This window comes from Mercenaria mercenaria, chromosome 17, assembly GCF_021730395.1.
Source record: "Mercenaria mercenaria strain notata chromosome 17, MADL_Memer_1, whole genome shotgun sequence".
Lineage (NCBI taxonomy): Eukaryota > Metazoa > Mollusca > Bivalvia > Venerida > Veneridae > Mercenaria > Mercenaria mercenaria.
In genome coordinates, this window is record NC_069377.1 from 19800229 (window position 1) to 19811834 (window position 11606).

Genomic DNA, 11606 nt, shown 5'->3' on the forward strand with positions numbered 1-11606 from the left:
CGAGATATATATGTCTCAAAATCTTTTGAAAATCTCATGTTCCGCTAACTACCTGAAATTTGAACATTGGTGAAATATATGCCTAGAGCCGTCTTTCACAAGTATTTGGTTTAAATAACTTAGTACTAGTGTACCTAACATAATAGCGGGGTGTACACAAACAAGAAAAGGGTATTTTAGCTGTAAAAAGAAGCTGCATAATGTAAAGGATTAACTGTTATATTATATGTTCCAGTGTTGAATCCTTTCGAAGACCACCGACTGTATCGTGATCATTTTTTTTTGAAAATGTGAAGTGAGCTTAGGCCATTCCAAATTGTATTAGCCCAAATTATGTTCATTTTATAGTTTTTCAAAACAACTAGTAGTTATCATGTAATTTTTCAGAAATAATCACTTTGTAAGGATAAACTTGTCACTTACCAACTGGAACACTTTTGAGACATTTCTTGAAAACTATATCATAAAGTAACAAAAATCTTGATAAAATATTTGCCGGGAAGCACCTGAATATTCTACCAAATAATTCACCAGTAAGAGCTAAATTGTGTGTCTTAACTTCGGTAAAATGGGCTGTTGGAACCCTGTGTTGTATGTATCCAAGACTGTATATATTACAAAGACATGTTTTATGTAATTAACAGAAATATTGTAATGTTATTTAAATTATCAGTGTTAAATGAAATGGTCGTAAAAATTACTTGTTAGACCTTTCCCAAATTTAACTGTGTGTAATTATAAAATGTATATGTTTTCACTGTTTGTCATATATTTGTGTATGCTTGTTATGCCATGATGGGCTGATAGCCTTATGAAGTAAATAAATAAACTCTAAACTCTCATGAAACATGACAAGAGAAAGTTGTGCATGTGCAGATTTGACATCAAATTCAATAAGTAAAACTGGAATGATTGGCCTTGCATTGACCAAAATGACATTTTAAATGGTATGTATTTTTGTACTTTTTATATTTGTATTTTTGTAATTTTTGTAAATAGCTGTCCTATTTCAACAATAAAAAAGTACTAAGTTTTCATTCATTTTTGTTGACTATATATATCTGATTTTACCTGTAAATTAAAAACAGTCAGAGTAAAAATTGTTGAAATCATAGATGGATGATCTTTATGCATGATACCACAAACAAGAAAATTTCACATGTACCTGTGATTTTAGGGAGAGGGCAGCCTTAAGCTTATAAAACTTTCTGTCCAATACTTTATTATATATGTACTTATGTTGTGAAAATAATTCAAAATAAAATATGTTTAAACTAAGGACAACTGTAATTGTAACTGATTACATGTATCAAATCATTTAAAATATGTATTTGTGTATATATACCACTTTCGTGCTACACAGTGCTATATCCATTAAAATAGCTTAAATAAGCATTAAAAAATACCCCTCTCGTTACGTGAGAAATGTACAGTCACACGCCTCTAAAAAGTCAAAATAGAGAAAAAAATAATTGTTTTGCTCGCATGCTTTTTTTTCTTTTAAGACAAGTCCATTTACTTCCTTTCGAAACACTGATTAAGGGAAATAATTCTTTGTAAATACTATTTTATACTTCAACCAGTATTTCCCCATTGGGGATAGTTCTAAAGGGACTTAACTTAGATTCAGCCATTATTAAACAATCTTTTTGGAGGGGTCCAGGTGGGATCTGTTAAAATGAAGATGTGCCAGATCTAAACGAACAATCCCAGGCACGCCAGCTTTATTTTTTTGTACTTTTCATTCGTCAGCTATCCGCTGAATTCGCTTCTAACAGATATCTTTATATTCATGTATATGCATTTCTGTATCATAACAAATCCACCCGTTTCGTAGATATATTTCGAAAATATTCAAACTGAAATAGATTGAAAATATGTACGTATTGTTGGATATTTTATCTATTCATATCACACTTTAGAAACATGAACGGAATTTTATTTTCCAGCCGAAGTTTCACATAACTTTCCTTGGAAACCTTCTGGACATTCACATACAAATGTACTCCCTTCAACCTCGAAACATAGGCCTCCATTATGGCACGGGTGGCTCGAACATGGGAATGCTGTAACACATAAAGTACGAGATAGAAAACCAAACTCTGTTTTCTTCAATGTACGAACAATACCATTTTAATGAAACAGAAACTTATCGAGATTGTAATATGTTCTGACAAAGCTATGGGCACTACTATTCTAATTAATACATACTTAATTCTGAAAAAAAATTGAACAGAATTTTATCGTTGCTGACGAAATATCTTTGTTATTCTCAGCTTATTTGTGACAGGCAATACAATTCAAACAATTCTCAACGGTTTAATTTAGCAGTAACATATCCCATTCCTGACACAAAAAAACAACAACAACAAATCAATGATGTAATCTTAGAAAGTGTTGGAATAAGTCATTTAAGGGTACCTGCGCAGCTTGGTGTGAGGCCCGTCCATCTGCCAGTTTCTGAACATGTTCTTGTCATGTCTCCAAACTCACGGCCATAGCCTACATCACATGTGTATGTTACTGTATTGCCGAAAGTAGTCCCTGACACTGTCTTTGTACCATTAGCAATATCTGCAGGTGTCTTACAAGTTATATCTGAAACATTGAAACTGATACTTTAAATGAAAAAATGTCATTTGGATTTTTTTCCTGGTTTTTCAATTCAATAAGTGTCGATGTCTGTAGTTCATACTTTATTTAACCTTTCATATTTAGATAATTTCGAAGATATTGATGATGTAGTATAAGCATTTTAGTTGAGAAGACATTTTACTCACTTAAGTTTGAGAACGTTTTTTATATGCCCTATTATAAGAAAAGGATGGATAAGTAGGGCCTACCATATCGCAAACCAAGTGCAGCTCCGGAAACTTGTTGTATATGTTGAGGTGTTCCATATGCTCCGCACCCTCCGAAATGCATCTCAAAGAACGAGAAAAAGTTAGCTGGTATCTTTTTGCTTTGTGATACCTGGTTTGCAGTGTCTACCCAATTATGCTGCATCACAGAGTAGGTAGGATGGTAGGGACTAGCTGCAGCGTGATTCTGGTTAAAAAGGAAGGCAAAATAGTTATTGGTATTTCCGTCACAATTCACGTATGTCTGATCTTTTCCATTTAGTTTATAACCCTCTGTTTGACCACGGCGCATGCGTGCAGCTGGTAAAAATCCAACATAAACATAAGGTGTCATTTTAGGATTTTGTACCTCTTGATAGCCACTGTGTGTATTGTACTGAATGGATAGTGGCGTATTTTGGAAGGCTGTGATCTGCTCAATTTTTGCTTCATATTGGCTGCCATCTTTGCGCATGTCACGCACTAGCACGTGTTTGGAATCGGTGTAGAGGTCGTCGATATTTACTGTCACTGTGGTGGCTGGGGAGATGTATGTGTAACCGTAGCCTCTATAGAAGTCACAGTATACTTGAAATGGTTGGTCTTGTCTGTTGTACAATGTATATACCCCACTCTGGCTGAGTATATTGGATTTGTATATTGCTGCACAGGAATCTTGAAATAAATGTTTAAGAAGTGTATGAGTTTTACATATGATAATACATGATTTGTTGATTAAGTGAATGTAACTGCATTGAAACAAAACAACTGAAAGAAATATTTGTAAAACAAGAACATATAAAAGACCATCAGAGAGAAAGAAAAAATACTGACGATCAGAAAATAGACATTTTCACTTGGTTTCAATATTTCATGAAATTTAGAAGAATCGTGGCTGCTTCGCAAATGAATTCCGAGTTTTGTTTTTCTTGAACTATGAACATTTATTCAGCACATAAAATAAATAATAAATGAATACATACGGTAATGTGTTTGGGCGCTGCACGAAGAAACAAATAAAATAATCGCGGTTGTACAAAGAGCCGCCATTTTACTCAGAAGAAGAAACTCACACTTAAGCAACGCAGGTTTGTATGAAGTTTTCTAGAAGTAGAACAAAAGAATGATAAGACACTGTATGGAATAGCGCCATATATAGATTACAACCTATTTCGTGCCTTATTTCAGGTCATCTTTCTATATTGTCTGAACATTCAGGTTGGTTAAGATTTCAGAATACAGATATCGTCCTTATACCAGTGCTATCAGCTGAAGTAGATTTTTAACCTTCAATACTGACTGATGTTCGCTGGATACATTGTGCAACTTTTCAGAACCTCTACCTTTTTTAGCGTGGACCTCTTTATATGATACAAAACATATTAAGTGCCCATCTGTCAAGATATTTACAACTTACTTTAGTTAGGCAAACATACCATGAAACTGATCCTGTTTGCGGCGACCAACTGAAATTGTCGCTGACATAACATATAGTGACAATGTCAGACTTATCCAACTTATATGCAAACTATCTTAGGGAAACATAGGTCAAGACATGTATTTTAGAATTTATTTTATATAGGAGTTGATTTTCTACTTGAACATGATGTGAAAACCAGAGAAAGTCGTGAGTCCTCCTCCATAGAAATCAGTGACATCCTGGTACGTGGACTTAACAAACACTTTATCACCAGCAGACAAACCGACAACTATCGTAATTCCGCCCTGATCTAGATGCCCAGAGTCGCCATGAGCATGCGCACGGGCCAAGATGACGTCATTTTTCATCAATGCAACCTGGAGTTGATGGTTATGACCGAGATCGCTCGTCACAGCTACGGACAGCAAATAGAACCCATCAACCGGCGTTATGAACTGGCCGCTGTTAATGTTGTATGCGTTACCGGCATTTAGAACGACGTTGTCAAACAGTATGGTTTGGTTTAACGATACTCCAGTCAGTTCGGTTTCATCAAGCCTTGCATAAAATGCCACGTCATCTTTGTCGAGCACAAACCTTCTGAGTAACTGAGCTGCAATTACATTAGCCTTATAAATCTTAAGTGTTTCACGTTAATACAAATAAATGAAGAAATTAAAAGGAAACAGAAATTTATAAAAGCACATAAACGCTTTAAATTGACGAATAAAACGATAGATAACTATCATGTATGTGACAGTATATAAAAAGTTTTTAAACTACGATAAATCATCGAGAAATTCTTAACCTGGTACATTTTGTTCAGGTATATCACTCATTCGCCGATTTGTTTTCTTTAATGTGTCTTTTTCTTTCAGCAGCTCTAGAAGTTCTGTTATTTCTCTTGACTTTTCGGCAAGTGATGCTTTCTGGTCAATTATTTCATGTTGCTGACTAGCAACTGTAAATACAAGATCATATATATTATAATTTGAATTTTACAGACCATACTTTCTTGCCGCGAATGGGAAAATAAAACCAATTGATTTTTTCACGAGTGAAAATATCTTATATGACACATACATGTATAAGAGTGGTTTACTGATTTTAATTCATAGATATATGAGCTTTGCAGCGGGATGACAGCGGGATAATATTATTTCATAGATTGTCTTCTTACGGAAAAATGATTTTTTTTTTAAATGATATTAGAAGAAAATGGTCTGCTTTTGCATACGAGTGGAATTCAGAAAATTTTGAAACTATCGCGCTTCCACAGAAACAATCAGAGACAAACGCGATTTTTCCTCGACTTCTAGTGGGTTTCAATAGCCGTGTACATTGACTTCAACACAATTGTTTTTTTTTATAGCTGGCTTACAAGTGTTTTAACATTATCGTAAGCATGAAGGCTCCAGACAAGAAGGTTCTACATAAAAGTGCGTTGTTCTCTGAATATACCAGCCAAGTAAACTCGTCAAGAATTTGATACTGTATCAGTGATTTTTTTCCATCCGAAGCCTCTGTTTTTAGATATGAAATGGACATCTAATAGGGCAAAATCTATAGTCAAGATCAGTCTCGTGTAAGGCGTCCTAAAGCTCATAACATTGATGCTGGGGCAGCCGGACTATAAGAAGACTCGAGATACACAGTTTCTAAAATAGCTGCACCGGTTGGCATTTCATCGGGAAGTGTTCATGAACTTCTGACTGATGTTGTGGGCCAATTTCTGTAAATCCTCTAGTTTTTCGATTTCAGAAATTAGGCAAAGATTCATCTATTTCAGCAATTATTACATTTATTCTGGGATCGTTTAAGGCCGGATGTCGCTTTCTACTGTATGTGAAACAAAAATTATGTTGATTTTAGTAAACCTGGTGTATACAAAATGCGAAATTCCCGCTCTCTGAGATTATTATTGGCTATAAATAAAAGTTTACTAGATAGTTTCAATACAAGCTTTCAGATGTTATTGTGTTGCCTATGTACCTGTTCTAAATCAATTAAAGGCTTGCTGTAACAATCTATTCCAAATTATAATGATTTCTACCAAACTTTAGGTTTTAAAAAACCCAACCCACCCGAGCTACATGTTATCTATTTCAGGTGGTCATTTTGTGAGTGGTAAAATCCTCTGTAACATCATACTAATATACAATTCAGTTTTAGATTATTTCTATTGTAGCTTTGACTTTTGAAGAGCTGTTCCTCTTCCATAAGTACATGTTTGATTGAATTTAAGGCAGTGATTTGAAAATTTGGGAATTGGTGGCCATCTTAATTTGAATAGTCTGTTTAACTAAAGACATATTTTGTTGATCGTTAAACTAACTTTAAATTTGGGGGTGATGTAATTACCACGTACAGCGATTACTACCTGATATAAGACCAAAGCTATCATAGAAGTGAATTAAAGCCGTCAAAACCTGAAAACTTTGGCTTTCCATGGATGTTTCCCATAGGGAACTTTCTTGCAGTCTTTGCAATACTTTCATCATTTCTATCCCATTTACAAAGAATATGTCTGTCAGTATGCAAATTGCCAAGAAATGAAAACATGAGCTATAAGTAAGCCAACTGACATAAGGCTGCAAATATTTTTGATTTTTAGTTAATTATTAATATATTTTGTTTTCTTTATTGCAAATATGCGGGAAATGTTTTTTTTTATATAAAGGGTTAGAAGTTCATAAGAGTTTCCGTATAAATACATATACTAATGTGGTGGTTGGGGTACATCAACCCCATTTAACGTTTTACATTTTATTTTGTATATATATTATAAAGTAGTATTTTGAGACAACAAAGGTAAACAGTTAATAATTTCAGGCATTAAGAAATTAGATTTATGATAAGAACTGTCACATAAATTTCGTTTCACCTTCCAAGGCGTTCTTAATTGCAATCATTAGACACCGACGTTTTTAAAATCGTCATTGGATTTTACTGAAATGTTGCCCAGACCGACATCCACCCTTAAAAGTTTCCTGAAGGACCATATAACATCATGATATAGCTCATCCGTTGCCTAATTTCTGGGTTACGACTCTCATGTTTTTTTTGCCCACAGACCAAACAATGAAATTATCGAAGGTAACGACTAAAGAGCAAAAAACCCGAAAGGTGTGCAATGTTGCAAAAAATTCTAAAATTCTATAAAAAATGAAGATGAAAGGAGGTTTAATGAACTTCTCACAGGGGATAACACATTAGTAAATGGCGGTTAAACAACAATCAGTTAGAAAACATTACGTTTAACATAGCCCACAGACTGCTTTACAGGACACCTTCCCTTTTCATAACAATGCATGTGCAAACAAGAGCAATATTGTACAGCAGTATTTACAGGAAGAGCCTCCATATTCGTACCACGTTATTCCGTTAGGGCCAGCGCCTGCACCATGTGAACGTGAAGGGCGAAGGTACGACGGTACGATGGCGAAGCGCGACAGTACGATGGAGATAACATGACAGTTCGATAGTGACAGTCCGTCATACTTTCGCGCTTCGCCATCGTACGGTCGCGCTTCGCCATCGTACTGTCGCGCTTCACCATTGTAGTGTCACCATCGTACTGTCGCGTTTCGCCATCGCATTGTCGAAGCGAGACAGTAAAATGGCGAAGCGTGACAGTACGATGGTAAAGTGCTATACAGTTGGATGGTGAAACCCGACACTACGATGGTGACACTACGATAGTTAAGCGCGACAGTACGATGGCGAAGCGCAACACTACGATGGTGAAGCGCGACAGTACGATAGCGAAACACGACACTTCGACGTCGAAGCGCGACAGTACGACGGACTGTTACCATCGAAATGTCGCACATCGCCATCGTACTGTCGTGTTATCGCCATCGTACTGTCGCGCTTCGCCAGCGTACCGTCGTGCCTTCGCGCTTCGCGTTCGTTCACAGGGAGCAGACGTTGGCCCTAACGGAACTCCGTAATATTCGCCGTGTTTTTCTCTTTCCTTTGCTAAGAAAATGCCGAAAGTGCAGAAGCGTCCTTAATAGCACAATGAATACCAAGCACAGACTACTCTGTGGCTCCCGGGTGGAAAAAAAAGAGGTTCTGTTAAGGGTGAATATTTTGAGAGTCTGGTATAAGCAATATGCTTAAATACATGTTTTGCTATATGTTCTTTATAGACAGTATCAAAATTTTCTGAGTTCCCTTGTTCAACTTGTTGAAATTGACCTTTCAATCAAATTTATCTATGATCCAATCGAATGCGATTTTTACACACGCACGCGCCGCCATTTTCCTTCGACAAGCTGATTGCCTAGGCATATGGTCTGTAATTTAGTCGAAAATGTACTAAGGTCAGTAATGAAGGCAGTTTACCTCGAGTACGCGTTATAAACGCTTGTCTATTTTCAGTGTAAAAATTAATAAAAATAATAGTTTGTCAATAATTAAATTTCAAAGCTTTCTTCTAAAATATAGCATTAATTTCCTAAAACCTAAATTATTTTTTCTTTTTTATTGTCGGACGATCTGGAGGCCAGTGCCTTTAAAGCTAGCATTGCCAGCTGCTTCATAGGCTGATCACTACCAAAAACAATGTCACAAGTAGTCCAAATATAAATAGTGCTAATCTTTTTTCCTTTCCTAGTGCCTTTTCTCAACAGCAACGTGTTTACTTTTACCCTATGTATCACTTTGCATTCTATCGAAATCGGCATGTTCCTATCGCATGCTAGGTAAAAATGACAGCGTAAGAATTTAATGTCTCGAAAAGAGAAATTGAAAGAAGCGAAAAGTAGTAAATTCAGAGGGTTGTATTTAACGAACTGTAGTTTTTTTTTTATATAAAAGTTAACACCCACTTTTCTTTTTGTTTTTCTAAAGTGCTAGAAAATGTCGAAAAACCGTTATGAAGTAAGTGGATTTTAAATGAAATAAAGAACAGCCGGATTTATAGTGGTGTTTAGCGGCGTTATCGATTTCTCGATCCGATTGATTTTGCTACTATAGAGGTATATAGGAAATGACTTTTTCAATTGTAATAACTTTTTTATTTTTTATGCCACATAATTTATCAGTACTGAAGACAGATGCATACTTATCTATTAGCCTAGACGTTGAAGGTCAGTAATTCAAATCCTTCATTGTTTCTTATAAAAAACGTCAATTTCAGGTATAGAACATCCCTTTTTTCTACACCTTTTTTCATGAAAGTTCTATCATAAATTAACGAAAAATGAAAACAAAATAGGGGGTTCAATAGTTCATAGTGAAATGCCAGTCAGTTGTGGTTAGACTTACACAGTCTGTTGAGATTAAACATTTCCCATTCTATTAAAAAATATATGTCAGCAGGCCCATAACAAAATTCTCTTTTCCTCTCTCTGTGGCATCCTTTTACTGTGGCTTATCTCAACAGTCGTTAGAGTTGGAGATAAGAGATATTGTATTTTTTTTATTCAGAAAGTGCTACCAAAGAGGATTGAGTTTATGGCTAAGTGCTTTACATTTAATTAGTCTAACGACTGATGCCAGTCTAAGTTGTGGTCTGCTAATCTAAAATGGCGTATATTTGCTCTTGGACGCGCAATAAACCCCTACTTTCGGTTTCGATCTGCAAAATGTGCCACATGAAAACCGTCTTATTTCATGCAGAATGCATTCTGCAATGAAACCGCGTGATTAAAGCACTCGTTCTACACGAATCTGCGAAAAGATGGGAACATAAGGATCTATTTACTTTGGACTTCTTTCGACTACACCCCCGGAGGAACATTTTCGACCGAATTACTAACTGTATTTATCGCACTTAAATACATAGTCCTCCGTGGATGTATTGGTAAAGACAGCGGAAAAGTTTTTATTGCTGCGGCGTCCGGGTTCGGTTCCCGACGCGCGAGCATCTTTTCATTTCTTGATTCATTTTGGCATTTTTCCGATTAGATAGTTTAGAAATAAAAATTCATATTCTAATGCTCATAATATGATCAAACTTCAATTTTGAAGGAAAATCATCTTTAGCCCAAATCTGGAAGTCAGTGCCTTTATTAAGATTACGTCAACGTTATAAAGTTTTCTTACAAATGTCCATTAGTAAACTTATAGGTAAAGATCGGACCGCCAATGACTACAACGGCAACAAGTAAGCGTCAGGTGCCAACTGTAAATGTGAAATTCTTATTCGTTAAATGCACTGAGAAATATACACCAAAATTCATTTCAATCAATGTGCCATGAAAATCGTATGCACCTTTCCAACACAGTTGGAACGAACGAAACTCGCACTTTGCTACCGAGTACCAAAATGAAATTGTATACCATAATATACATGTTGTGTAACATATGTATACTATAGTAGTTTGTAAGCTATTAGGTTTGTGCATGCCCGGCACTAATGCTCTGCCATATAAAACATCTAAAATAATAGTACATTTATACCTTGGTGTTCTAAATCCTGAACTCTATTTTCCAGCAACTTGAAGCGCGATGTGAGTCGAGATAAACTGTCTGTATCAGCAGCAAGTGCATTTCCGGCTACCATAACAACGAACAACAAATACAACATTGTTACTCAAAGCAGGTATTGACAACGAAATAAGTTTAACAGTTTAACAATGTGGTATAACAGCAGTTATCTGTGTTTTGCTGTCACAGACAGTACTTAGCTCTATTTAGACTTTATCTTATCAGTATACTTGCCATGGAATTATATAATTTACTAAACTGTTAATACAGAATAAACGAGTGGATGTCTTTTCTGAATTCCGTATAAGGTGAATATAAGTTTTAGGAGAAAATGTATCTATAAAGCTCTCTGTGACATAATTATGTGAAAAATGATCATAAATCAGCCTTAAATTATGCTGTATTATAAAACATCTATTTTCACAGAAAATGCTTGCCGTAAAAAGTCTCCCCGTACATTCAATCAGAGCTGTTATATTTTGATCTTCTCAGATCGTTCAGCACGACTTTTATGTTGTGTTATTGGTACTGTTCAGTTTTGCAGCTTGAACATTTCGGCTTGGGTGGTTCCAATATCCCCGCTCATTAGCTTTGGGTATTGTATAATCACCCTTTGGATATAGTGCCTGCTCTTTAATTTTGTCTTTTGGCAGTTTCTGTGATATGCAGGCTCTATAACCTCAGATCCCCTTTCTAAATTCCAGGTTGTTTAGTTCTGCCCGCTGTTTTCTCGTTTAGGGCAGACCAATTATTTTAATTGGGGACCATACGCCGCTTTTCATGGAATTACACACTAAAGTATCATTGAAGGTTCCATGTGCAACGCCGTATGAATGCATTGCATCTGCGGATGTCTCTAAATTGTTTTTGGTACTTGTAATATGTGCAAATGTTGAGTTCTGCTCAAC

At 35.7% G+C, this 11606-nt stretch overlaps 2 protein-coding genes across 2 annotated transcripts; both read right to left on the bottom strand.

The window, feature by feature from the left end:
• Nucleotides 1–1825: 1825 nt before the first annotated feature.
• On the bottom strand, nucleotides 1826–4250 carry LOC123537110 (uncharacterized). Its single transcript, XM_045320678.2, has 4 exons — nucleotides 3824–4250; nucleotides 2844–3515; nucleotides 2422–2598; nucleotides 1826–2066 (listed from the first exon to the last, which is right to left on the bottom strand). Exons 1-4 carry the CDS (start codon nucleotides 3888–3890, stop codon nucleotides 1939–1941), a joined length of 1044 nt encoding a protein of 347 aa, XP_045176613.2. The 5' UTR covers nucleotides 3891–4250; the 3' UTR covers nucleotides 1826–1938.
• Nucleotides 4251–4396: 146 nt separating this feature from the next.
• On the bottom strand, nucleotides 4397–10883 carry LOC123537111 (heavy metal-binding protein HIP-like). Its single transcript, XM_045320680.1, has 3 exons — nucleotides 10672–10883; nucleotides 5069–5221; nucleotides 4397–4873 (listed from the first exon to the last, which is right to left on the bottom strand). Exons 1-3 carry the CDS (start codon nucleotides 10796–10798, stop codon nucleotides 4434–4436), a joined length of 720 nt encoding a protein of 239 aa, XP_045176615.1. The 5' UTR covers nucleotides 10799–10883; the 3' UTR covers nucleotides 4397–4433.
• Nucleotides 10884–11606: the final 723 nt, after the last annotated feature.

Coding starts and splice junctions, on each gene's coding strand:
- LOC123537111 (XM_045320680.1), bottom strand. CDS start 10,798: ATGTTGTATTTGTTGTTCGTTGTTATGGTAGCCGGAAATGCACTTGCT. Junction 5,222..10,671: donor TCAGGATTTAGAACACCAAG/GTATAAATGTAC, acceptor TTGTATTTACAG/TTGCTAGTCAGCAACATGAA. Junction 4,874..5,068: donor ACCTGAACAAAATGTACCAG/GTTAAGAATTTC, acceptor ATGTAATTGCAG/CTCAGTTACTCAGAAGGTTT.
- LOC123537110 (XM_045320678.2), bottom strand. CDS start 3,890: ATGGCGGCTCTTTGTACAACCGCGATTATTTTATTTGTTTCTTCGTGC. Junction 3,516..3,823: donor CAGCGCCCAAACACATTACC/GTATGTATTCAT, acceptor ATTTATTTCAAG/ATTCCTGTGCAGCAATATAC. Junction 2,599..2,843: donor TGCACTTGGTTTGCGATATG/GTAGGCCCTACT, acceptor TCAATGTTTCAG/ATATAACTTGTAAGACACCT.